The 25,107-nt window shown below is 41.9% G+C and overlaps 1 protein-coding gene across 1 annotated transcript; it reads right to left on the bottom strand.

Annotated features, from left to right (window-relative positions):
* Positions 1–9,391: 9,391 nt before the first annotated feature.
* On the bottom strand, positions 9,392–24,558 carry LOC130912369 (Ig-like V-type domain-containing protein FAM187A). Its single transcript, XM_057830417.1, has 7 exons — positions 24,431–24,558; positions 19,861–20,062; positions 14,538–14,820; positions 13,928–14,267; positions 11,665–11,906; positions 9,886–10,117; positions 9,392–9,621 (listed from the first exon to the last, which is right to left on the bottom strand). Exons 2-6 carry the CDS (start codon positions 20,032–20,034, stop codon positions 9,897–9,899), a joined length of 1,260 nt encoding a protein of 419 aa, XP_057686400.1. The 5' UTR covers positions 20,035–20,062; positions 24,431–24,558; the 3' UTR covers positions 9,392–9,621; positions 9,886–9,896.
* Positions 24,559–25,107: the final 549 nt, after the last annotated feature.

Raw genomic sequence — 25,107 nt, forward strand, 5'->3', positions numbered from 1 at the left:
CCAATGACAAAAAAATAATTTGACCATCTCTGAATTAGAAAGGATTCACTCCAAAAGTGTAATTCACTTTTATCAAAAAAGAAAAAATCTTATCCCTCTACAGCAAGTCACCACAGATGGACAAGAGGAATCATATGATGACTGATACCCGACATACACAGACAAACAGCATGTGTGTGGGACAAAGGATTGCTGGTGACCACCAGCAGTGTCTAAGTGGGTGATATCAAAGGATGCCGGCTGAGCACATGGCCAGAGTCAGGTCGTGTCAGCATGGCACTCATCCTGCCAATGATGGCGTTCCGTATGTCAACGTGTCTTCTCTGGTGCTTAGCAGGCCTTTTTCTTGTTATCACGCTCAGCCGTGTGACAAGAGCGTGGCAGACCTGGCAAAGTCTTTGTACTCACCACATTCAGACAAGCAGAATGATCTGACAACCGAGTAGCTGATTTGACCTGGCAAAGTCTTTGTACTCACCACATTCTGAGAAGCAGAATAATCTGACAAGTAGCTAATTTAACTCCAATGTATATAATTCCATTATCATTTTTTTCCTTTATTTTTTTACACGCTGTAAAATCAGAATTAATTTCATTGGTTGAGTAAACACCTGAAATATCACCGTAGTGTATTTTAAATCCATAAATTTCTTCCTGCCAATCCAAACTGAAATTATTATCCTTATTACACTTCACTACTACGATACTACCATAAATACCGGCTCCTGCATGAAATGTGACATGTTCCTAATGAAGTGGTCTCTGGGTGTATAGCCTTTAGATTTATAGATTTCTATGTGCTCTTTGTAAAAAATGAGACGTAGTGTCTGGCTACCTTAGCGCAAATGACCTTGCTGCAGCGTGACGAGGGCTGAATTTAAACATGGCCGTGACATTGGCACGCTGCCACAGCAACACGCATAACCACCGTACGTAGGATGTGACATCGCCAAGCTGGAAACACATTAGTCGGCTCTCGTTAGTTTTGTAAGGTTTGGTAATTAACAAGGATAACCGCAGCCAGTGTGTGCATATGCCTGTGTGTAAGCAATGTGAGTTAATCAGCTCTGGGGAATAATGAACAGGACACCTTGTCTGATAAAAGATCAGCACCATTCAGAACGCAATGATGGATGGATGGATGGATGGATGGATGGATGGATGGATGGATGGATGGATGGATGGATGGATGGATGGATGGATGGATGGATGGATGGATGGATGGATGGATGGATGGATGGATTCAAGGTCTATGGTGCTAGGCTCAGATGTGTGTGACGTGATAGAACAGGCCCATTAAAATCATTGCTATAAAGAACAAAGCTCTTCTAGCATATGGTTTACACAATCTAAACAGTACAGGAAAACATGATCAAAACTAAATGTGAATATAGATTGTCAGGTGTGCCACAGAACAGCTGCTTAATGGATCTGGAAATAAAAATTCATTTTTACTATAAATAATGCTCATTTGTGCAGAAATTTATGACAGTAATGTAGGGTGAGGTGTTAGTGTTCCATTTCATTTCGACGAAGCTCCGAGTGGCCGAGAGTAGCGGTGCACTCAAAGTGCATCTCCAAACGGACCCTTTGCTGAGTGGGTAATTTCTGAGGCTGTAATTTGCAAAAAAGGGAAGTTATTTATATACCGCTACCTTGTTGTCATTAGGAAAAACCTGGTGGACCTACAGATGAACAGATGAAGACTAGTCATGGGTTGTTAGACAACCTTAAAAGAGAGATTCAAAGTGTGGTATGACGCGGCAAGGTGGACAAATCCAGTGTTGTTAATAACGGCGTTAGAATATAACGGTGTTACTAACGGCGTTATTTTCTTCAGTAGTGAGCAATCTAATAAATTACTTTTCTCATCTTGGCAACGCCGTTACCGTTACTGCAGGGGTCGCGTTAACCGAATATTTTCCGTCGTTGACCGGTTTTTTAAAACGGTGACGGACAAAACTGAAGTCCGTCCGTCATTTTGACAGGTTGCAATTCACACCCCAGACCACAGGGTGGCGAGTGAGCATATTAATTAGCTATTGTCTCTCTTGATGCATGACGTCGTTGGCCTTACTCGGAAAAATGTCAAGGCAACTGAGTGTTTGCCTGGCACGGCCAGACTGTTCTGCCTGTATTTTTCAAACACTGAGAGAAAAGTCTGGGACACAGCCTCTCGAGTAGGTACAAAATCAATCGACAAATCAGATTTGTTTATTTGTGTGACGTGTTCTTCACGAGCAACATCACTCTTGCGCGCCGAAAGTCGTCTCTTCTATAACACGGATGGCGAACGGGAGAGCCGAGAATATGTTCCAATCCGCCGTAAATTCAGTTTTAAATGAGCTAAAACACATCGACACAAGTCATTGACAACAGTCTGTCTCGCGCTAGCCATGTTGAATAAACTCCGTTCTCCTCGTATGTTTACTTCCGCGCGCAAGTCCCTCGTCCTGCCCTCATCGCTTTGCTAACGGCACGTCTGCCCGTCGCTGATTGGTGCACTCCGCTGTCTGTTTGCCTCTTGTTAAGCTTGTTCGGACAGAATATTAATTAAAAATGAATGAAAACTAAATACTATTGAATATGTCATTATTATCATTTTAAAAATGTAAGTGACGGGTAAAAATAGATTATGACCGGATTTTTATGACACTGTCAGTCAAAATGACAGACAACGAAAAAGTCTAGCGCAACCTCTGCGTTACTGAGGCGGGAAAGGTGTGCATTACTATGCGTTACTCTGTTGGTTGACTGAGACGCGAGAAAAGCCTGAGAGAGATGGACTCACGGAGACGAGAGAGCAGAGCAGGAGTGGGGAGGATGCAAGGGAGTTGTGACGCCTTTGCAAATGCGATGCTACTATGCTATAGGTGGCTCCAAGAATACCTGACTGTAACCGATAGCCTACAAACTATGCCCACATAATGCTACGGTAGATATCACATATATACAGAACTAGATGCAAATGACAGACACGGCGGCATTAACAACATTTACAAAGAACTAGATGAATTAGTAAACAGCCATCATCTTAAAGCAGTAGACTTCTCAGGAATGCTCTGTTGTAGAGAACCTTCCTAGCGAACCTAAGTAACTTTTTATCTAAAAAGTTCCTAAATTGGCAAAACCTAACTGAAATCTATCTTTAAATGATGAAACAGTTTTAAAATTTACACGTCGACAGTAGAGAGAAGGGAACCAATGCAATAACGGGAGCAATTTGAACAAGTTTAACGGTTGATTCACAACATTAAATGACACATAGCAAAGGTTACCATCTAGTTATCACAATATTGGCAATACCCCTGTGTCTATTTAAGTTTAGGGTAAAGAATTGTGCTTGGACCAATTGTCCCAAAAACCCTTTAAACTTCACATTGTGTGCCCCGTTTCTTTTTTTTTTGGGGGGGGGGGGGGAAGGCATGAAAATTATCACCAGTTATTTTGCCAAGTAACTAATTACTCTTACATTCAGGTAACTGAGGTACTAACACAATTACATTTTGGGGGAAGTACCGTATTTTTTGGACTACAAGTCGCACCTGAGTATAAGTCGCACCAGCCATAAAATGCCCAACGAAGAGAAAAAAAACATATACAAGTCACACCGGAGTATAAGTTGCATTTTGGGGGGAAATTTACTTGATAAAATCCAACACATAGAACAGACATGTCATCTTGAAAGGCAACTTAATAAAAAAATACAATAGAGAATAACATTTTGAATAAGTGTACAGCGCATGAACAACGAAATGCGAATATACTGTCCTCACCAGGACGCTACGGCTCGGTCCTGGCTATTCAGCGGGCTAAACTCGCAAATGACGATGCTTTTGTGATTTCAGACTAGCAGTGAATATACCCGAGAGGCTGTTCAAACCCTTTGTGTAGGATTTGCAAGGGCAGATGCACATGAAAGAAGATAGCTCGAGATTTGTAATAATTCATATCTTTCTGTGTAAATTGCTTCAATCCAGATAGATCTTTTCAATCAAAAAACCCTTACTTCTATAATTGTAAATATTTTTTTCGATTTGAAGTTTGTTTTTTCAGTGAAAAATGTTTTGAAGTCTTTCACTATAATTGAATCATTTTGACACATACATCGCGCTTCCCCATTGAATGAATGCCTTTATTGTCATTGCACAATTGTACAACTAAATTGATGTCCCAGACATATTTCAGCGACAAGTGTCTACACCAATGGCATATTTCTGAAAAGCAAGTTATGGTCGCCACTGCGGCGGTGGAATTGTTGGTAAATGAAATAACAATAGAAAACAACATTGAAACAATGGGTGTCATGTTACTGGCCTACTCATTTTGATATTTCGATTAAACATGAGGCTTGCTGATGTACAGTGCTGGCCAAAAGTATTGGCAATTTGGCACCCCTGCAATTCTGTCAGATAATGCTCAATTTCCCCCAAAATGATTGCAATTACAAATGCTTTGGTAGTAATATCTTCATTTATTTTGCTTGCAATGAAAAAAACACAAAAGAGAATGGAAAAAAATTCAATCATTATCATTTTTATAATTTTGCACTGCTGCAATTTTAGATCATTCCTTTTTGGCCAACTTCTACAGGTCTCTGAGATTTGAAGGGTGCTTTCTCCAAACTGCCGTTTTCAGACCTCTCCGCAGGTGTTCTATGGGATTTAGGTCTGGACTCATTGCTGGCCACTTTAGAAGTCTCCAGTGCTTTCTTTAATTTTCTTGTGCTTTTTGAAGTGTTTTGGGTCATTGTCCTGCTGGAAGACCTATTACCTCTGAGGGAGACCCAGCTTTCTCACACTGGGCCCTACATTATGCGGCAAAATTTGTTGGTAGTGTTCAGACTTCATAATGCCACGCACACGGTCAAGTAGTCCAGTACCAGAGGCAGCAAAGCAGCCCCAAAACATCAGGGAACCTCCGGCATGTTTGACTGTGGGGACCATGTTCTTTTCTTTGAAGGCCTTGTTTTTTTCCCGTAAACTCTATGTTGGTGCCTTTTTACAAAAAGCTCTACTTTCGTCTTATCTGATCAGAGAACATTCTTCCAAAACATTTTCGGCTTTCTCAGGTAAGTTTTGGCAAACTCCAGCCTGGCTTTTTTGTCTCTGGGTCAGAAGTGGGGTCTTCCTGAGTATCGTACCATAGAGTCCCTTTTCAGTCAGACGCCGACGGATATTATGGGTTGACACTGTTGTACCGTCGGACTGCAGGACGGCTTGAACTCGTTTGGATGTTAGTAAATTTTCTATATCCACCATCCGCACAATCTTTCATAGAAATCTCTTGTCAATTTTTCTTATCCGTCCACATCTAGGGAAGTTAGCCACAGTGCCATGGGCTTTACAGTTATTAATGACACTACGCACGGTAGACACAGGAACATTCAGGTCTTTGGAGACAGACTTGTAGCCTTGAGGTTGCTGATGCTTCCTCAAGTCCTCAGACAGTTCTTTGGTCTTCTTTCTTTTCTCCATGCTCAATGTGGTACACACAAGGACACAGGGCAGATGTTGAGTCAACTTTAATCCATTTTAACTGGGTGCAAGTGTGATTTAGTTATTGCCAACACCTGTTATGTGCCACATGTAAGTAACAGGTGCTGTTGATTACACAAATTACAGAAGCGTCACATCATTTTTCAAAGGGTGCCAATACTTTTGTGCGGCCCATTTTTTGGAGTTTTGTGAAAAATGATAATGATTTTTTCCCCCATTCTCTTTTGTGTTTCGTCATTGCAAGCAAAATAAATGAAGATATTACTACCAAAGCGTTTGTAATTGCAATCATTTTTGGGGAAATTGAGCATTATCTGAGAGAATTGCAGGGGTGCCAATACTTTTGGCCTGCACTGTATTTGCTTGAAAGAGCAAATGTCAACAAAAATAAGTTTTTATACAGGGAATTAACAACTGTGATTACACTTCATATCGTAACTTCTACAAAATTCCTGTAAAATCACAATGCCCCATCAACGGTGAGGTATTTTAAATTTTGAAAAGGCCCACAATTTTTTGGGGATGCTGTGTGTGTCCGTGCATATGCGGGATGAGTTCAAAAGACTTAACAGTGCTTTACAATGTTTCAGGGCATTCTTTATTCAAAACTCTGTTAAATTGACTCATGCGTTTGGTAATGCCGATAAAAAGGAGACATTTCATCACACGCACAGTGCATTCTCACAGTATTAACAAATCACTATTAGCCTATACTTGTTGAGCAAGTTGTTTGCACTAGCCTGTGTGTTCTTCCATACTAATCCAAAGACAAAAAAGTTTAAAATTTAACTCTATTGAGCAGTTTTACTTCAAAGAGAGGCATCGTCAACAAGCAAGCATAATCCAGAACTCATTGCAGACTGAAACTACAGGCAAATTGTCACAAAGCAGAAGGAATAAACAGTCACGCAGTACAGTACATCACCTTGGCAGCAAAATGTGGTAAAAGATTTTGGCAGCAACAGTTTTGGCTTTTTTTCCTCATAACTTCAGTTTTGAGTCAAGTACCGTATTTTTCGGACTATAAGTCACAGTTTTTTAATAGTTTGGATGTGGGTGTGACTTGTACTCAGGAGCGACTTACGTGTGAAATTATTAACACATTATGACATCATTTCACATGTTATTTTGCTGTTTTGGAGTGACACTGATGGTTTGGTAAACTTGTTAGCATGTTCTTTATGCTATAGTTATCTGAATAACTCTTAATAGGTAAGGCCACGTTCGCGTTCTGCCTTTGGCAATGTGTGTTCAATTGTATAATTGACTTTTTTATATTTAAATGCATGCTTTTAGTTTGTGGCGCTTCCACGCCCACGTGGGGGCGCACTTGCACTTTTTTCCGCGAAGAAGAGCGCTCACACGCCACGGCCAGAAGGCAGCTACGCAGCGTCTCTAAAGCCTGAGTTATACTCCCGCGTTGCGGTGACGGCGTAGCGACTACGGCGTCATTCGACATTCGATAGTTCTGCGGTGAGGGAACGCGTTGCTCTGTAATTCACCGCCAAGCCACTAGAGGGATGTGGCGTTATGTTTGTACGGTTTTGGGGCATGATTGTAGACTACTTCCGCTAGTCGGAGAAAAAATAAACAATGCAAGATGGAACTCTTGAAAGTAAATATTCTGCTCATCAACACTGAATAAATATTGAACATACAAATGTTGACGGGCAGGCGACGCAGAAGACGGTTTCGAGGCGGTCTGGCCGACTTTTGATGCCGCACAGAGTTTTAGACTCGGGTGGAGAGAGCTAGCTGTGGCGGCTAGCTTCAAACTGGCGTCGAGCACTGCGTTCAAGGTCTGCAAAGCCCTCCAGCCTGATTTGTTTGCCGTGTCCTACAACCAGCCAGTGGGTAGCCATAGCAGATTTCTGGCGTCTAGGGAACTTCCCAAACTGCGTTGGGAGGCTTGATTTTAAGGTTATCATAAAAAGCACCGAGACACTCTCAATCAGTGATGATGTATTGTGTGTGTGAACTGTCTGTTATTGAAAATTAAAGATCAAAACAACTCTTTTGACACCAAATCTGTGCTTTATTCTTCATATACTTGAAACATATGTACACAGTAAATGATGAAGTGCACCAACCAAAAATACGACATAAAGTGATAAAAAGTTGGCAGTTTTTGGCCGACTGTGTCACCGCTTCGTGTGGCCACTCGATTCCGACCACCCACGTTTCGGTGGTTCTTCCATTTATTTATTTTTTTCGATCGCCAACCTTGCCATTTGGCAGTCACAATAATAATTTCTTGACGAGACTTGCTCTTCGATGATACTCCCGTCGGCTCGGTGCATTTTTGCGTGTAGAAAATAATGTTTGATTCTATTCTACAATGGCGGTGTTTTCGCCCGGAAACAACAGTCTGAACGGACCAATCACAGTCCGTTTTCGCTACGTCAACGCGTCTACGCGACGCGAAGGTTAGAAAAATCGAGAGGTGCGCGTCAGGCTACGGCGTAGGGTCGTAACTCGATTCTTCCTTGACGGCGTAGGTCTGACGCGGAAGTATAACTCGGCCTTAAGCGAGTGGGCGAGAGACACGGCTACGAACCTACGTTCATTGTTTATGCTTGTAAAATATCTCTACAGAGGCAATGCCTGTGTGTATCATCTTTTCTGTTGTTGTTGTGTGTTTTTCACCTGCGATCGGACTCTTAGAGCCAGTTGTGTGATTGATTGAAGGATGTGCTAATGCTAGTGAATGCATGCTAACCGTTTGTGTCACTGCTGTAATAGCAGCTAATTATCATTTATTTACGTTGATGCGAACCTGTTTGGTATCGAGGACGAAATTGATTCAGCAAATTATACGGACGCCCAGCATTGTCATTTGGGAGTGTAGCTCACTGTATAGCCAGGACCGAGCCGTAGTGTCCTGGTGAGGACAGTATATTTGCATTTTGTTGTTCATGCATCAAGTAACATCATACTGTACACTTATTCAGCATGTTGTTCTCTATTTTCATATTAAATTGTCTTTCAAGATGACATATCTATTCTATGTGTTGGATTTTATCAAGTAAATTTCCCCCCAAAATGCGACTTATATGTTTTTTTCCTCTTCTTTGGGCATTTTATGGCTGGTGCGACTTATACTCAGGTGCCACTTATAGTCCAAAAAATTCGGTACAAAAACCAAGATGATAATTTGCAGGTAGGATGGAAATGAAAATGTCATCTGCAATCAAAATAAAGACAAAATAATTGATAATACAGATAGCCTCCAAGTCCTCAAATACAGTATGGCTGCAATGCAGGTTTTATAACCCTTATATGAATGTGGTTAATCAGCTAAAGTGACCTAAACTGAATTCTTGGCTAAATTAGGCATGTAAAGGTCACGCTTAGAAAAAATACACGCAGGTTTTCTTAATTCTATCTGAAGGCTCCACAGGGAAACATCTTTAATTGCGTTCTTAGGCCAAGTTGGGAGGGCCATTGTTTAATTTGGTGAGTGTGCTCACATTTGATCCTGTGTTTCTTCCTTTCTATCTTGGATAAAGCAACACACATGGGAGGATATTGGTGATTTCTATTTAATCATGCTCCTTAATATGAAAAATATCATCTGGAAATAAAATATGCAGTGTAAATCTTTGGTTTTATGACCACTTGCTTTCAATAGATAACCTTTAGTTATGTAAAAAAAAAAAAACGAATAATAAAAATCATGTCATCTTGAATCTTAACAGGTAGATCTTTCCAGGGCTTTGCCTTTTAGAAAGACTAGAAATTTTTGGTGCTATTGAGGAAAAACATCAGCAAAAATCAATACTCCATTGGGGACAAAAAACAGGATTTAAGCTTCTGATGTGTCCTCATTAAGATGTCACACCACCCAGAGATATAGCATGAGTCCGACACTTGTTCCTCCACAGCTGGTCCCCTCTTCACCCTAGGCTCTCCATCTCGCCGCCTCTAAATCGACAGCACGAGTCCTTTAGGAGTGCTAATGGCCGTCAGATTGAGTTGCTGAAAAGATACTACTTGTGGCAGGAGCCCAAACACTCACTACATTGCACACCTGCTTCTTCAGTCGAACTAATCACCTCCGTGTTTAAAGCGGGGGTGGGCAAATCTTTGATTTTCATAATGGGAAGATAAGCCAAGCGCTTTTCTAGAAGAAAAAAAAGGTTACATTTTTATACAAACAGAATTTAAATATTTCATTTCAATTGACGATAGTAGACACCAACAAGTCATGGTGCCAGATCTGCATTTGGCTTTTTTTATCCACCTGCTGTGGATTGGAATCATTTGGTCACAAGATAAATCCAATCCATTCAAACTCCTAGTTATATTACTGTATGTAATGAGTATGACTATCAAAACTTAAGTCAGTTATTCAGTACAAATAAAATACAAACAAAAAAGGTTTCACCTCCATTAGATTCAGTCCAGATGCGCGCCCCTCTTCCAGTGTCTTATGCAAACCCGAATGACGATGTATAGGCAAAACACTGCCGTCATGACAGTATACGCTATAAAAACTATCTCTATGGCCGATGACAAGTCCGGATGTGACGTAGCGGACATGCCACGCCCAAAATGGGGGTAGATGAGCACGTGTATCTCAGCCACACGTTGTCCTTTTAGCCAGCAGTAGTATACATCTGAAAAGTAAAAAAGTAAGTAAAAGCTTCTGGTTGCCAGCCAATCGCAAGGCACATGCTATAGACCAGGGGTCCCTAATGACCGGGCCGCGGACCGGTACTGGTCAGTGGCGCATTTGGTACCGGGCCGTGCAGAAATAATAAATAATTTATTAACGACTGCATTCTGGCCGATTGACTTTGGCCTGTGCCGCTTAACACCAAACTTACTCCAGATATACAACTACAGGATAGGAGGTAGTCACAGAAATGCATTGATTAGACTTAGCAGTACATCTTGTTTTGTATATCTATGTGCTTGGCCTCGATAATAACGTATGATGTAGGTCTTCGCCCATTACATTTGCTCCTGGAAATAATTAGCCCCATACTAGAATGACTGAAAAACGGAAGTCTTTGGTCATATTTTTTACGGGGAAAAGGGAATCTGACGAGCCAGAAGATGAGCCTACAACCTCGAAAAAAACAAAATCTACGCTACTTCCCAATCACTAAAGACCTACGAACTGCGAAGGAGTGGATTTGTGACCCGTATGTGAATAAACCGAGTGATTCGAGCATGTCTGTCCAGCAGGAATATCAGCTTGTAGAGATCGCAAATCACGGCGACCTTAAACGTACATTTGAGAGAACAACTCTACCGAGGTTCTGGATTCAAGTCATTTCGGAATATTCTGACATCACTAGGAGAGCACTGAAAACCGTGCTACAATTTCCAACATTGTATCTTTGTGAAGCGGGCCTCTCTCACTCTCCCATCACACATTGATGGGACCATCTCGTCTCAAAGAAACAAACTCAGGCATCCCGCTGATTCAGAGGGTGAGCTGTATTTTCCTGCACTTAACACGACGGTGCTAAAAACAAATGTTATTTTATATTTGCTGTATTTTTCTGCCGCACATTGCCAGTGTTATGACAAATTTGACATGCGCGTAACGTTAAAAATGACCGCGAATGCAGCGATTCCAAAGTACACACTACAAACTTTCTTTAAAGAAAGGAATATTAACTTATGTTTGCCATGTTAGCTGCACACAACAACTGCACGCAGCTCTCTCACTTAATGACTTCGCAGTGTCGTTAAGCATTAATTTACGGCATTTTCGTGTTGCACATGTATGTGTATGATGATGTTTATGATGAGTTTTTTAGCACCATTGGATAGCATTGAGAGTCCAATTGAATATAAAAGATGGCTTTTTTCACCGCCTCAAAAGCTTTGGGAGCCAAATTTTATAAGGGTGCAAAATCTGACAGAACACCAGTCCGTGAAAAAAAGACCCAAATCACACCGGTCCGTGGTGCAAAAAAGGTTTGGGACCCCTGCTATAGACCATTCATTACTAACATTTGAAAACTCACACATCTGGACAAATTAGAATCTTCAGTCACCCTAGCATGCATGTTACTTGGCACGGGAATACCCAGAGTAAGCCCATGCAAGTGCATGTATGTGGTGAAAATGCAAACTCTACACAAGAAGGCCAAACCATAGACCACACAAAAGTAAAATTCAAGAAAAAAAAATCAAAAGTATTCTGTACCCGAGTCCTGAACTTTAGCAGGGGTGAAAACCAGATGATTCCCAACATCAATATGAATCCTCGGAGATGTGAAGCTTGTATTTTGACCTAAAGGAGTCTGCGATCGATAAATAGGCTTAGATCCTCTGTCCCACGCCACCGCCATGTACGGCCGGGCCTCTGGACAGGTGAGGGTCAGGATTTGCTTGGCTGGGTGGTTCACAAAGGAAACTTGCATGTCCTGTGTTGTAATGGATTCAGAACTGCAACACAGAGAGCGGACGGTTTTGTGTGCATTGTTGGGAAAAACGGCAGTCAAATACCAATAAAAATCGCTTATGGGTGTCTATGGTCTTGTTCAGACTAGCAGCCAAAATCGGATTTTTATCTCATCCAGATTGAAACTATATTGCTCTTCTGTAGTTTGAACAGTGACAAAGCACAGAAATCAGATTTTCTCAAGAGGGATTGAAACCACATACAGTGGGGAGAACAAGTATTTGATACACTGCCGATTTTGCTGGTTTTCCTACTTGCAAGCCATGTAGAGGTCTGTAATTTGTATCATAAGTTCTCTTCAACTGTGAGGGACGGAATCTAATACAAAAATCCAGAAAATCACATTGTATAATTTTTAAATAATAAATTTGTATTTAACTTTATGAAATAAGTACTTGATACATTACCAACTAGTAAATATTTCGGCTCTTAGTTCTTTTTTTAAGATCCCCTCCTGTTCTCCACTCAGTACCGGAAGTAACTGCACCTGTTTGAACTGTTACCTGTATAAAAGACACCTGTTCACATGCTCAAACAAACAAACTCCAACCTCTCCACAATGGCCAAGACCAAAGAGCTGTGTAAGGACATCAGGGATAAAATAATAGACCTGCACAAGGCTGTGATGGGCTACAGGAAAATAAGCAAGCAGCTTGGTGAGAAGGTAACAACTGTTGGAGTGATAATTAGAAAATGGAAGAAGTTCAAGTTGACGGTCTCGAAGAAAACCATCGGAAACACATTACGCCGTCATGGATTAAAATCCTACAGCGCACGCAAGGTCCCGCTGCTGAAGCCAGTGCATGTCCAGACATGTCTGAAGTTTGCCACTGACCATCTGGATGATCCAGAGGAGCAATGGGAGAAGGTCATGTGGTCGGATGAGACCAAAATGGAACTTTTTGGTCTAAACTTGGCTCGTCGTGTTTGGGGGAAAAAGAAGGATGAGTACAACCCCAAGAACACCATCCCAACCGTGAAACATGGAGGAGGAAACATCTTTTTTTTGTGGCTGCTTCTCTGCCAAGGGTACAGGATGACTGGGGCTATGTATCGCCAGATCTTGGCTGGCAACCTCTTTCCTTCAGTGAGAGCCCTGAAGATGGGTCGTGGCCGGGTCTTCCAGCATGACGACCCAAAGCACACAGCCAAGGCAACTAAAGAGTAGCTATGTAAGAAGCATCTTAAGGTCCTGGAGTGGCCTAGCCAGTCACCAGATCTGTACCCGATAGAAAATCTATGGAGGGAGCTGAAAGTCCGCGTTGCCCGGCAGCAGCCCCAAAACCTGAAGGCTCTGGAGAAGATCTGCATGGAGGAGTGGGCCAAAATCCCTGCTGCAGTGTGTGCAAACCTTGTCAAGGACTACAGGAAACGTTTGGTATCTGTAATAGCAAACAAAGGTTTCTGTACCAAAATATTAAGTTCGATTTCTGTGATGTATCAAATACTTATTTCATGCAATTAAATGCAAATTTATTATTTAAAAATCATACAACGTGATTTTCTGTTTTTTTTGCATTAGATTCCGTCCCTCACAGTTGAAGAGAACTTCTACAAATTACAGACCTCTACATGCTTTGCAAGTGGGAAAACCAGCAAAATCGGCAGTGTATCAAATACTTGTTCACCCCACTGTACATTAGTTTCATATCTGATATGGACAAGTTGCTTTTCAGTCTGAAGAGCTCAGATGCGTTTTTATTGTCTGTGCCGTCACTTTACGCTGGATGATGCCTTCGTTGCCACAGCAACCTGTCAGATGGGTCAATAACGTGGCCCAGTCAAAACAGCACTAGATCAGATTTTGACACTTTCTAAAAAGTGTAAACAGTCAGCCCTAAAAATCGGACTAGAGGAGGAATAAAGTTGGAATCGATAAGGCTGCAGCCTGCACACAGGCTATGAAGCATTCACCCAGACTTAATATGGCATACTGCGGCTCTGGAATCTTTGAAAAGCTTAACACAAAAATTGTTGAAGGTTTAAAATTGTCAAGTGTGCGAACCTCTTTTTATCGTGCAGTTTTGAAGGTGATGGCACCTTTGCTCGACAAGTTACATGACAGTTTCTGATCTCCAGCTTGGCTCCAGTGCCTCTTTGCTTCAGGTGGCTGAAAGCCTCAGGCACCGCCCCTGAGCCGCAGGACACAACATTCTTGTCGGTCCACTTGTAGCGCACGTGTAGGTAGCTGGAGCGGATGTAGCAGAGCCCCACACGGACCTGCTCACCCTGAATGCCGCAGCGATCGCAACGGGACCACGGACGGAAAAAGGTGAAGACTTGGTAGAGCTGACCAGATGTATGTCGCTTTACTTCTTTGATAGTCTTGTGTTTGCTTTCAGAAGGCCTAGAATAAAAAAAGGAACCTGCGTCAATGAGGGTGACGAACTGATATTTTTGGACAACGAAATTCAAAAATTCTAATAACTGAGATGAGCATTGTCACAGAAGCACAGATGGATGAATGAATTAGCAAAACTAAATTTCTGTTCAGCGCTCGCGATCAATAAAGTATCATTTGTTTTGACTTAGCACATTACTGAAACAAGACTATTTTCTGGGACTATAACAGCAAACAAACTATAGCCTGGAATTGACAATCTCTAGCATGACCCTTAACCTTGACGTGAAGCTAAGCTCCTGCACCTCCTGGATGTCCAGATCGTAGGCGTAGAAGTAGTCGCCCTGAGTCGACCCGCAGATGTAGAGACCTGAGTCATCAACTGACGTTTGAAAGATAATCAGGCTGAAGAGACGAATTGAGAAACGACTCCGCAGGTCAGCGTTGTGTGGAATTCTACTGGAGTCTATCAGCTTGTTTCCATCGTCATCGGTCAGAGCTCTAGTCACTTCAGGGTTAGAATGATGCTCCCTGTAAAACCAAACAATGGACTGGACCTGAAACACAAGCAATAGTGAAATTGTGCAACAATTACTTGAGGGAACTAGAGCTGGGCCAATCACCGAAAGTTTACCGTTACCGAAATGTTTCATGACAACCGACGTAATTTTGACCATCTTTTTTTTTTTAATGAAATGGAAAAAAAAAATCTTTTCAGCTCGCTTTGACTATGTGTTGTTCGTCAATGTTCATTCCCCTTTAAAGACCAAATGTGAAGTAATTTCATAAAATGCCAAATAGGGTCACAATTAAAGTAATTAAACATTGTCCAAGAAATAATGCATGAAAAAAATAATTTGTATATTGTATATTTGACAAAATAATCGCGTTTCCGAAGTTAAAGCCTGAAAGGGGACGAACCCGGAAGTGATACGTCACACCGAGAACAGCGATGGCAGTGTTCCATACGGCCGCCATACAAAGCCCTTCAAACAAGGATTCAAACAGCGATATAAGCGACAGATGGAGCGCAAGTGAGGAGATCCAAGTTTTTGAACAGTTGGAGGAAGAGGAGGAGGTTGGAATTTTATGTTGGACCGTACATGTATTAGCCAGACACTAATCAGGATACAAACAATGTGCCCAGACTACCTGACATGGAATGGAAACAAGACCGATCGGGATTACAAGATTGGTGAAATATAGGCTGTTATTATTTTCATGATTTGAAGCATGTCACGTAAATAAACCACCTACTATTGCCTGGGATAAAAGAAAAGTTTTGACGAATCCCCGATCAAGTTGTGGAATGAACAGTAGAAGCTAGCAACGTTAGCTTTTATTTACTTGACATGTTTCGGTGAACATTTCCGCCCTCGGACCCTCTGACGAAGGCGGAAGTGTTCACAGAAACATGTCAGGTAAATAAACCACCTACGATTGCCTGGGGAAAAAAGAAAAGTTTTGACGAATCCCCGATCATGTTGTGGAATGAACAGTAGAAGCTAGCGACGTTAGCTTTTGTTTACCTGATGTGTTTCGACGAACACTTCCGCCTTCGGACCCTCTGACAAAGGCGGAAGTATTCGCCGAAACATGTCAGTTAAATAAACCACCTACTATTGCCTGGGATTAAAGAAAAGTTTTGACAAATTTATAAGTGTAGGCAAAATGAAGTCAATACAACTATGATCGGGGACTGCCACGAGTTAGCTTTCAGCTAACGTCGCTAGCTTCTAGTGTTCATTCCACAACACGATCGGGGTTTAGCCTCGAGTTACCTTTCTGCTAACGTCGCTACCTTCTACTGTTCATTCCACAACAGTTGGCAGCTCTGCTTTGACAAAGTCATCAATCATCTATCCAAAAATCAAACTTACTTTTTTTGCAAATCCTTGATCATAAGCAGACCGGTTGAGGAAGCAAGCAATCTTCCAAGTGTTTATAGCAGAGAACACTACTCAATGATGGTGTGAAATTCGCTTCGTGCGAACGAAAGATGTCCATTTACATGCCCTGCTTTCCTTTGGCCACTCATACAACTTTTCTTTAAATTGAAAACAATATATCGCCACACACTGCCGTGGCATCTTACCGAGAAGCGATGCAACAATACTGTTCTATGGCGGACTTTCCTCGCAGTTCTCGGTGTGACGTCATTTCCGAAGATTTCCGAAGATTGTCGAAGAAAAGCATTTTCGTTGTCAAAGACTTTGCTATGGGTTAAACAAAGAATCTGGAAGGGTTGCGTTAAAAAAAAATAACGAAAATATGCTTATAATTGTTTAGACATTTTGTTTACAACACATAGTCAAAGCGAGCTGAAATGATTTTTTTTTTTCCATTTCATTAAAAAAAAATTGTTTAGATATTATTCAAAAACATGGTTGGCCAACCTTACTTCACATTTGGTCTTTAAGTGCAGCCAGTGTCCTTACGAGTGAAGTTACGTGACTATCAGGAAATCAAACAAACAAGTGTGTTGCTATCAACCAGTACGCTAACGCTATAGTACATGTGAACATGATGGAGTCGGATAATAGTGAAATGGCTACCGGTAGCCAGGCCACAGGTATTTTGAGTATAGCATTAGTTGACGCTCATAGTGTGGTGTTGGTGCCAAAAAATAACTCGACGTCGGTTGTATTCGAGAAGGACGACTAACCATGGAGCCCTACATCAGTCTGACAGTCCATTTCATCAACAACAAGTGGGAGCTGCGAACCCCGGGTGCAGGATACAGCCCATTTGTCAGACGACCACACGGGTGAAATGACTGCTCAGGGCCTGAACCAAATGCTCTCTATGTGGGACGTGAAGTCGCCACCACCGACAGCGGCGCTAACCTTGTTGAAGCAGCTGAACTTTAACTTAATGAGTGGATTGGGCACGTACTGCATCTAGCAATCAGTATGTCACGCTATTTTGTATTTCTGCTCAGCATAAAGTACAATCCAACAGTGTAGCCTATAATATGACCGTTTAATTGCCACAGCTATTTAATTTTGTGTCATTACTGCCATCATAAAATCGTAAATGTTTGATTGGCATAAGAGTTAGAGCAGTATAGCTTAAAGTGCGTACGACACTATAAAAAAAGTCTTAAATAGGATTATTATGTGAATTAGAATTAATTATATTTTGAGACGATTCAACTATATACAACAATTTGGCAAAGCGCAGATAATGAGAAATTAGTTTTTTAATCTGCTGTTTAGCCACGCCTACCATTATAGGGCTCTAGTGTCCCCAACAGGAGGATGACCTCGGCTGGGTCATGGTTTCACCTGATTTAGAATTTAGCCCATTGAGGGGGAATTATTCAGAAAGAGGAAAATGCGACGAAGAAAGTCGCAACATGTCATTGTTTCAGTCTCTCTACTCCAATATTTTTACAGGATATTCTTTTTATCGAAGTATTTTTTTTCCCCAACTGCTACCTAATTGGTATCATCATGACAAATAACAGTCTTGTGCTAAATGGAATATAAAATAATAAAAATGCATTTATTCAGTGCGACATGACAAAACTACTCCATAATGGCTACTCCATAATGGTCAAAACTGTCGACTTCACCTTTACTGTCCAACCTCCCGAACGATATTTAATGCCACTATAGTTAGACAGGCTTTTGTCATTTCCCTGCCCCGGCTTCGGAGAATGTAAACAAACCAAGAGGCGTGACAGCTAGCCGACATGCTAATCAGAATCGAGTAACGTCTTAAAGTCATATTTTCGCTTTTCGAGGCAAAAAAATCACAAAAAACTAGCCCAGATGATGTCACGCGGCGGCGGGGTTGTCAATTGTCTTCACTGATCGGCAACCCGCCCGGCGCTCGTCAAACCCCTGCTACAGACAGGAGAGCTTGCCGGGGAAGCAGCAGGAGAATACCGCCAGACAAACCGGCTGACAACGGAGGAGCGCATAGCTGCCACATGGTCAACACGAATATGGCGTAAATTAATGCGGGACAAATAAGTATTTAGTCAACCACTAATTGTGCAAGTTCTCCCACTTGAAAATATTAGATAGGCCTGTAAATGTCAACATGGGTAAACCTTAACCAAAAAGAATGGGGGGGTGGGGACAGAAAATCACACACAAATCACAAATCATGGTGGAAAACAAGTATTTGGTCAATACCAAAAGTTCATCTCAATACTTTGTTATGTACCCTTGGTTGGCAATAACGGAGGCCAAATGTTTTCTGTAACTCTTCACAAGCTTTTCACACACTGTTGCTGGTATTTTGGCCCATTCCTCCATGCAGATCTCCTCTAGAGCAGTGATGTTTTGGGGCTGTCGTTGGGCAACACGGACTTTCAACTCCCTTCACAGATTTTCTATGGGGTTGAGATCTGGAGACTGGCTAGGCCACTCCAAGACCGTGAAATGGTTCTTAGGAAGCCATTCCTTTGTTGCCCTGGATGTGTGTTCGGGATCATTGTCATGCTGAAAGACCCAGCTACGTCTCATCTTCAATGCCCTTGCTGATGGAAGGAGATTTTCACTCAAAATCTCTCGATACATGGCCCCATTCATTCTTTCCTTCACACAGATCAGTTGTCCTGGTCCCTTTGCAGAAAAACAGCCCCAAAGCATGATGTTTCCACCCCCATGCTTCACAGTGGGTATGGTGTTCTTCAGACGCAATTCAGTATTCTTTTTCCTCCAAACAGGAGAACCTGCGTTTCTACCAAAAAGTTCTATTTTGGTATCATCTGACCATAACAGATTCTCCCAGACCTCTTCTGGATCATCCAAAAGCTCTCTAGCAAACCGCAGACGGGCCTAGACGTGTACTTCTTCAGCAGGGGGACACGTCTGGCAGTGCAGGATTTGAGTCCCTGGCGGCGCATTGTGTTACTGATAGTAGCCTTTGTTACTGTGGTCCAGGCTCTCTGTAGGTCATTCACTAGGTCCCCCGTGTGGTTCTGGGATTTTTGCTCTCCGTTCTTGTTATCATTTTGACACCACGGGGTGAGATCTTGCATGGAGCCCCAGATCGAGGAAGATTATCAGTGGTCTTGTATGCCTTCCATTTTCTAATAATTGCTCCCACAGTTAAATTCAATACACCAAGCGTTTTACCTATTGTAGATTAAGTCTTCCCAGACTGGTGCAGGTCTACAATTTGGTCTCTGGTGTCCTTTGACAGCTCTTTGGTCTAGGCCATAGTGGAGTTTGTAGTGTGACTGACTGAGCTTGTGGACAGGTGTCTTTTATACCGATAATGAGTTAAAACAGGTGCCATTAATACAGGTAACGAGTGGAGCCTCTTTAGACCTCGTTAGACCTCGTTAAAAGAAGTTAAACCTCTTTGACCGCCAGAAATCTTGCTTGTTTGTAGGTGACCAAATACTTATTTTCCAGTCTAATTTGGAAATAAATTCTCTAAAAATCAAACAATGTGAATTTCTGTTTTTTTTCCACATTCTGTCTCTCATGGTTGAGGTTTACCCATGTTGATAATTACAGGCCTCTCTAATCTTTTCAAATAGGAGAATTTGCACAGTTGGTGGTTGACTAAATACTTATTTGCCCCACTGTAAATCATATTGAATGCTAATGGTGTGTTCAGTTGAAAGGCCTCACCTTTTCGGGTTTGCAGCGGCAGGGCAACTCCACAGTGGCTCCTGCCTGGTAGGCTGTGTTGAAGAAAATCAGGAAGGCCGGGCAGGGTTTTACCCCAAAAACATTCTCCTTTTCCCTGGGAGCCTCGTGGCTCCAAGCCTCAGTGAGGAGGAGGAAGATGAAGAGGGGAATCATACACAGGTAGAGGCACAGGTACAGGGTTCTTTGGAAAGAAAAGACCTTGCAGTATGATTGGTCGTTCAAGTTTAATAACATGTACTCAAGAGAAATAATCAGCTGCACAATTTGTTGTTGAAACCATGTAGCTTCAATAATAGTGTACAATATTTCAACACATATTTTCAAAATTAATAAATGATTTTGCTGTTCCTAAGTACGTTCTAGAGGAGTAGGAAATTTCTTAACTACTAGGAAAACAGTGCAGCGTGACTTGTGAGTTTAGGCTAGATTCATACCGCAGGTCTTAAGTACACAAACCCGATTTTTTTTGTGTTTTTCCGACTTGGGTGAGGCATTAACCTGACGGTTTGAACGTGACAAGTCACATAGAAGTGGACCATTTCAAATCCGATTTGGATCACTTTTGTATGTGGTTTAAATCTGATCTGGGCCCCATTTTTCCAGAATGTGGCGGCAGTCTGAACTGTCAAGTCTCCCAATTGGAATTCATGCAGCAATTACAACAGCAAAGAGCGAGAGCGCAGGTAGGTCATTGCTGCTGTCCTACGAGTGTCATGCACGCACAGTGCGTGTATGCGTTCTATCAGTCCATATAAACTTTGAATATAAGACTAAATGGGGATTATTAATGTCTGTTATTTGTGTCCTCTTTTAGAAAATCAATATATGATCACTCTGGAATGACATACAGCAAGCATGTGTACCGTATTTTTCGGACTATAAGTCGCACCTGAGTATAAGTCGAACCCGCCAAAAAATTTGCAATGAAAAGGAAAAAAACATTTATAAGTCATACTGGAGTATAAGTCGCAATCCAGCACCAAGAACAGATATGTAGTCTTGAAACGCAATTTAAAATACAATAGAGAACAACAGGCTGAATAGGTGTACGGTATGCTAACATTACATGACCCTAGAAGTTAGATCGGGCCTAAAAAATCCAGCCCACCCAACCGGCCCGCAGGTATTAAAGGCCCGAGCCCGATCAATTAACTTGATTTGCTTCCCAGAGCCCGAAAAAAAAACGAATTTTTATGTTTTATTTGTAGGAACGAGCCCGAAAACCCACCCCGAAATTTTATGTTTTATTTGTGAGGACTCAGAAGAAGGAGGAAATGCGGGGATGCAATGCATGGTTGCGTTTTGTGTGATCACGTTTGTGACTATGCCGGTGCATATATGCATAATGCCTTCTTCCACCTCAAGAACATAGCCCGTCTTCGCCCTCCCTCACCTTCTCTACTGCTGAAACCCTCATCCATGCCTTCATAACCTCCAGACTTGACTACTGCAACAGCATTCTCATCGGTTCTCCATCCAAACTCATCAATAAACTACAATATATCCAAAACTCTGCTGCACGCCTTCTCACCCGGACCCCCTATAGCAGGGGTCCCCAACCTTTTTTGCACCACGGACCGGTGTTATTTGGGTCTTTTTTTTCACGGACCGGTGTTCTGACAAATTTTGCAACCCATCAAAAATTGCAACGATGCGGTTCTGCGCATGCGCGTAACGTTAAACATAGCCGCAAAATGCGCAAATGCAGCGATTCCAAAGTAAACACTACAAACTTTCTTGAAAGAAAAGAATATTAACTTACGTTTGATCATGGAAGGACTTGTAGAAAAGTTCTCCTCAGATTCATCCTGCCATGTAAGCTTCACACAACAGCTGCACACCGCGCTCACCATTAACGACTTCGCCTTGTCGTTAAACATTAATTAAGAAGCCCGCTACACAAAGATACGATGTTAGAAATTGTAGCAAGGTTTTCAACGCTCTTGTCGCCATGTCAGGATATTCCAGAATGACTTTAATCCAGAACCTCGGTAGAGTTGTTGTCTCAAAGGTACGTTTAATAAGGTCTCCGTCATTTGCGATCTCTCTGTTTATTCACAAACGGGTCACGAATCCACTCCTTCGCAGTTCGTGGGTCTTCGAGGTTGTAGGCTCGTCAGGTGCCCATTTCGCCGTAAAAATATCCTTTTCGCCGTAAAAATATTTCCAAAGACGTCTGTTTTCCTGTTATCTTCGCTCGTGTGGGGGCTAATTATTTCCGGGAACAAATGTGCTGCGCCGCGGCCTAGTAATACGCTATGATCGAGGACAAGCGCACATAGATATATTAGATACACAAACAAGATGTACTGCTAGGAGTCCAATCAATGGACTTCTATGACAACAATGTAATCCATCCCGTAGTATTATATCTAGAGTAGACAGAGATATTGGTGCGTTAAGCAGGGGCACAGGGTTAATTCGGCCAGAATGCGGTCGTTATTAAATTATTTTTTTCTTTGCGGCCCGGTCGCAAATGCGCCACGGACCGGTACCGGTCCGCGGCCCGGCAGATGGGGACCCCTGCCCTATAGGAACCACATTACCCCCGTCCTCCACAAACTGCACTGGCCTCCTATCTCATACAGAATTCAGTTCAAAATCATCCTTCTCACTTACAAAGCACTCAATAACTTGGCCCCGCCCTACCTCACAGACCTTCTCTGTCCCCACACCCCTTTCCGTCACCTCCGCTCTTCTAATGGAAACATCCTCGCACCGCCCAAACAAAAAACACACCGAACTAGGGGGGACAGAGCCTTCTCCGCTGCTGCCCCCTCCCTTTGGAACTCACTCCCAAAACCCATCCGTACCTGTTCAGACCTTCCCACATTCAAAAAACTGTTAAAAATCACCTTTTTAAACTAGCTTTTAACTTATAATTATTTTCTTTGTTTTGTTCTGTTCACGTTGTTTCCTGTTTTTGTTCCTACTGTAAAGCGTCTTTGAGCATTGGTAAAAGCGCTCTACAAATAAAATGTATTATTATTATTATTATTAAGGATAACAAATTAAACCCTGTATTTTGTAACGAATTCTCCCAGTTACACAAGACTGTAAAATGGATATTCAATAAACATTTATATCTTTTATATTTGCGTGTCTGTTCTAACAGGCGGATAGTGGATTTTACATTTATTTCAATATTTTTTTCTCAATGTATAAATAGTCTACATATTTTTATGATCATTATAAATGCATTTACACAACGAAATAACGCCGGAAAGTTTTGTTAAATATATTTCTCGTATGAGACCAAAGTGCCACATTCGTTTACATTCAGCAAAGCCGACTCAGGTTTCTGTATAGCAATTTGAATCCTTTCCATATCCCACTCCTACCGCAGTTGTTTGCTTTTCAATTCCCCTGTATTTAGTTTGTTTTTCATTCCTATGCTGCTCCATATCAAAAAGGAAATACCAGGATGCTCGCGGAAGGCACCACGGCGTTAGGGGAAGATTGAAAAGAGAGTGGGGCCACTGCGTTCACATGCGCAGTCATGCACAGCGCCTTCTCTGTTTTATCCAAATTATTAATTTTATTTAACATCCATACATAGTTTTTGCCTGGTACACCAGACTCAACGCTGTTCCAGCTATTGAGTCTGGCCACCATTCCCACGGATACAATTTCCAGGGCGGAGCAAGCCAAAGCGAACAGACAGCGGAGTGGACCAATCAGCGACGGGCAGACGTTACGTTATCAACTGACGACGGAAGGACGAGGGACTTGCACGCGGAAGTAAACATACGAAGAGAGCGGAGTTTATTCAACGTGTAGCGCGAGACAGACTGTTGTCAATTACTCGTGTCGATGTGTTTTTGGTAATTTAAAACAGAATTTACCGCAGATTGGAACATGTTCTCGGTTATCTCGTTGACCATCTGTGTTGTGGAGACGACTTTCGGCGCTCAAGAGTGACGTTGCTCGTGAAGAACACGTCACGCAAATAAACGAATCTGATTTGTCGATTGATTTTGTACCTGCTCGAAAAGGCCGTTAATGGGATGGTTCCCAGACTATTTCTCTCAGTGTTTGAAAAATACAGGGAGAATAGTCTGGCAGAGCCAGGCAAACATAGTTTTAGTATAAATATATTAATATATATTCTTTTTTAAAAAGTTAGCGATAGAGAAGTCGGCCCGACCCGACCGTAAATAATCACACATAAGTCGCTCCAGAGTATAAGACGCAGCCTCTGCCAAACTATGAAAAAATCAGCGACTTATAGTCCGAAAAATACGGTAGTTGTTTGTTTTGATGCTTCTGCCTATGCGGGTCAGTTTGCTTAGTGCGCATGTGTAAATCTTGAACAGGCTCAATGGAAAAAGGCAGTCTGAACGGGCACGCTCCCCAAAAAAAGATATAAAAAAAAAAAAAATCGGATTTGTGCTTAAAGACCTGCAGTATGAAGCCTTAGTGACTTGAAATGTATTTCAATACTCTTATATGTTTTCATGAAACCAATTTCCCATAAACAAAACTGCTTAAATTGTTGTTAGGACATCAGTAGTCAAATGAAATTAGGGTTGGTGTAATAATTGCTCACCTTTCGAGCTTGTCAGGTCACAGTTCCATATTTCTGATTTTATGGCATTCTTGAACGCAGCATAATAATGTTCCAAGCGAATGAACTGCACGTTACGATACGTGACTCCTTTGTGGCACCAATAAAACACTTGAAGTACTAACTTCTGTGGAAAAGCGCTATACAAGTATAACACCATTTACCATATTTCAGAAAAAGTTAGATCATACCTGCAGCCTGTCCATATGCCTTGTGCGCAGTAACGTAACGAACTAAAGGAGGAGTGCAGCTTTGAATTCGTGGCGGTAACATCTTATTGAAGAAAGCGTCTTTCATTCACGCGACGCTATGACGTGATTGGTTCAAAAGTAAAAGTATAAACTCGCTTTTTTAATGACATCGTCAGATAAACACACAAAATGCGGTAATATTGGATGAGCGCTTTTAAATTAGTCATTATAGTCATGTTATGATGTCGGCCTGTCGTGCGTCGTGACGTCGTTTCACGACGTAGCTCAGAATTTGAAAGGCTGAATTTCACCTGTCAGCCTATATTTTTCTTTCTCTCTTTAAAGATGTCGTATGCAACGGCTTAGGTTTGTATAAGGACGGTAGGGACATAACACTACCAACTTTTTAGGATGATCAAATTGTCCCCACCAACTTTTAAGCAACCTTATTTGCATTATATAACGAGT

This window comes from Corythoichthys intestinalis, chromosome 2 (assembly GCF_030265065.1).
Source record: "Corythoichthys intestinalis isolate RoL2023-P3 chromosome 2, ASM3026506v1, whole genome shotgun sequence".
NCBI lineage: Eukaryota > Metazoa > Chordata > Actinopteri > Syngnathiformes > Syngnathidae > Corythoichthys > Corythoichthys intestinalis.

What these genes read in the sequence shown, in the direction of transcription:
- LOC130912369 (XM_057830417.1), bottom strand. Translation starts at nt 20,034, where the DNA reads ATGATTCCCCTCTTCATCTTCCTCCTCCTCACTGAGGCTTGGAGCCAC. An exon ending in GCCGCTGCAAACCCGAAAAG is followed by an intron (nt 14,821 to 19,860) that starts GTGAGGCCTTTC and finishes CTTGTGTTTCAG; the next exon opens with GTCCAGTCCATTGTTTGGTT. An exon ending in AAACTGCACGATAAAAAGAG is followed by an intron (nt 11,907 to 13,927) that starts GTTCGCACACTT and finishes TCTGTGTTGCAG; the next exon opens with TTCTGAATCCATTACAACAC.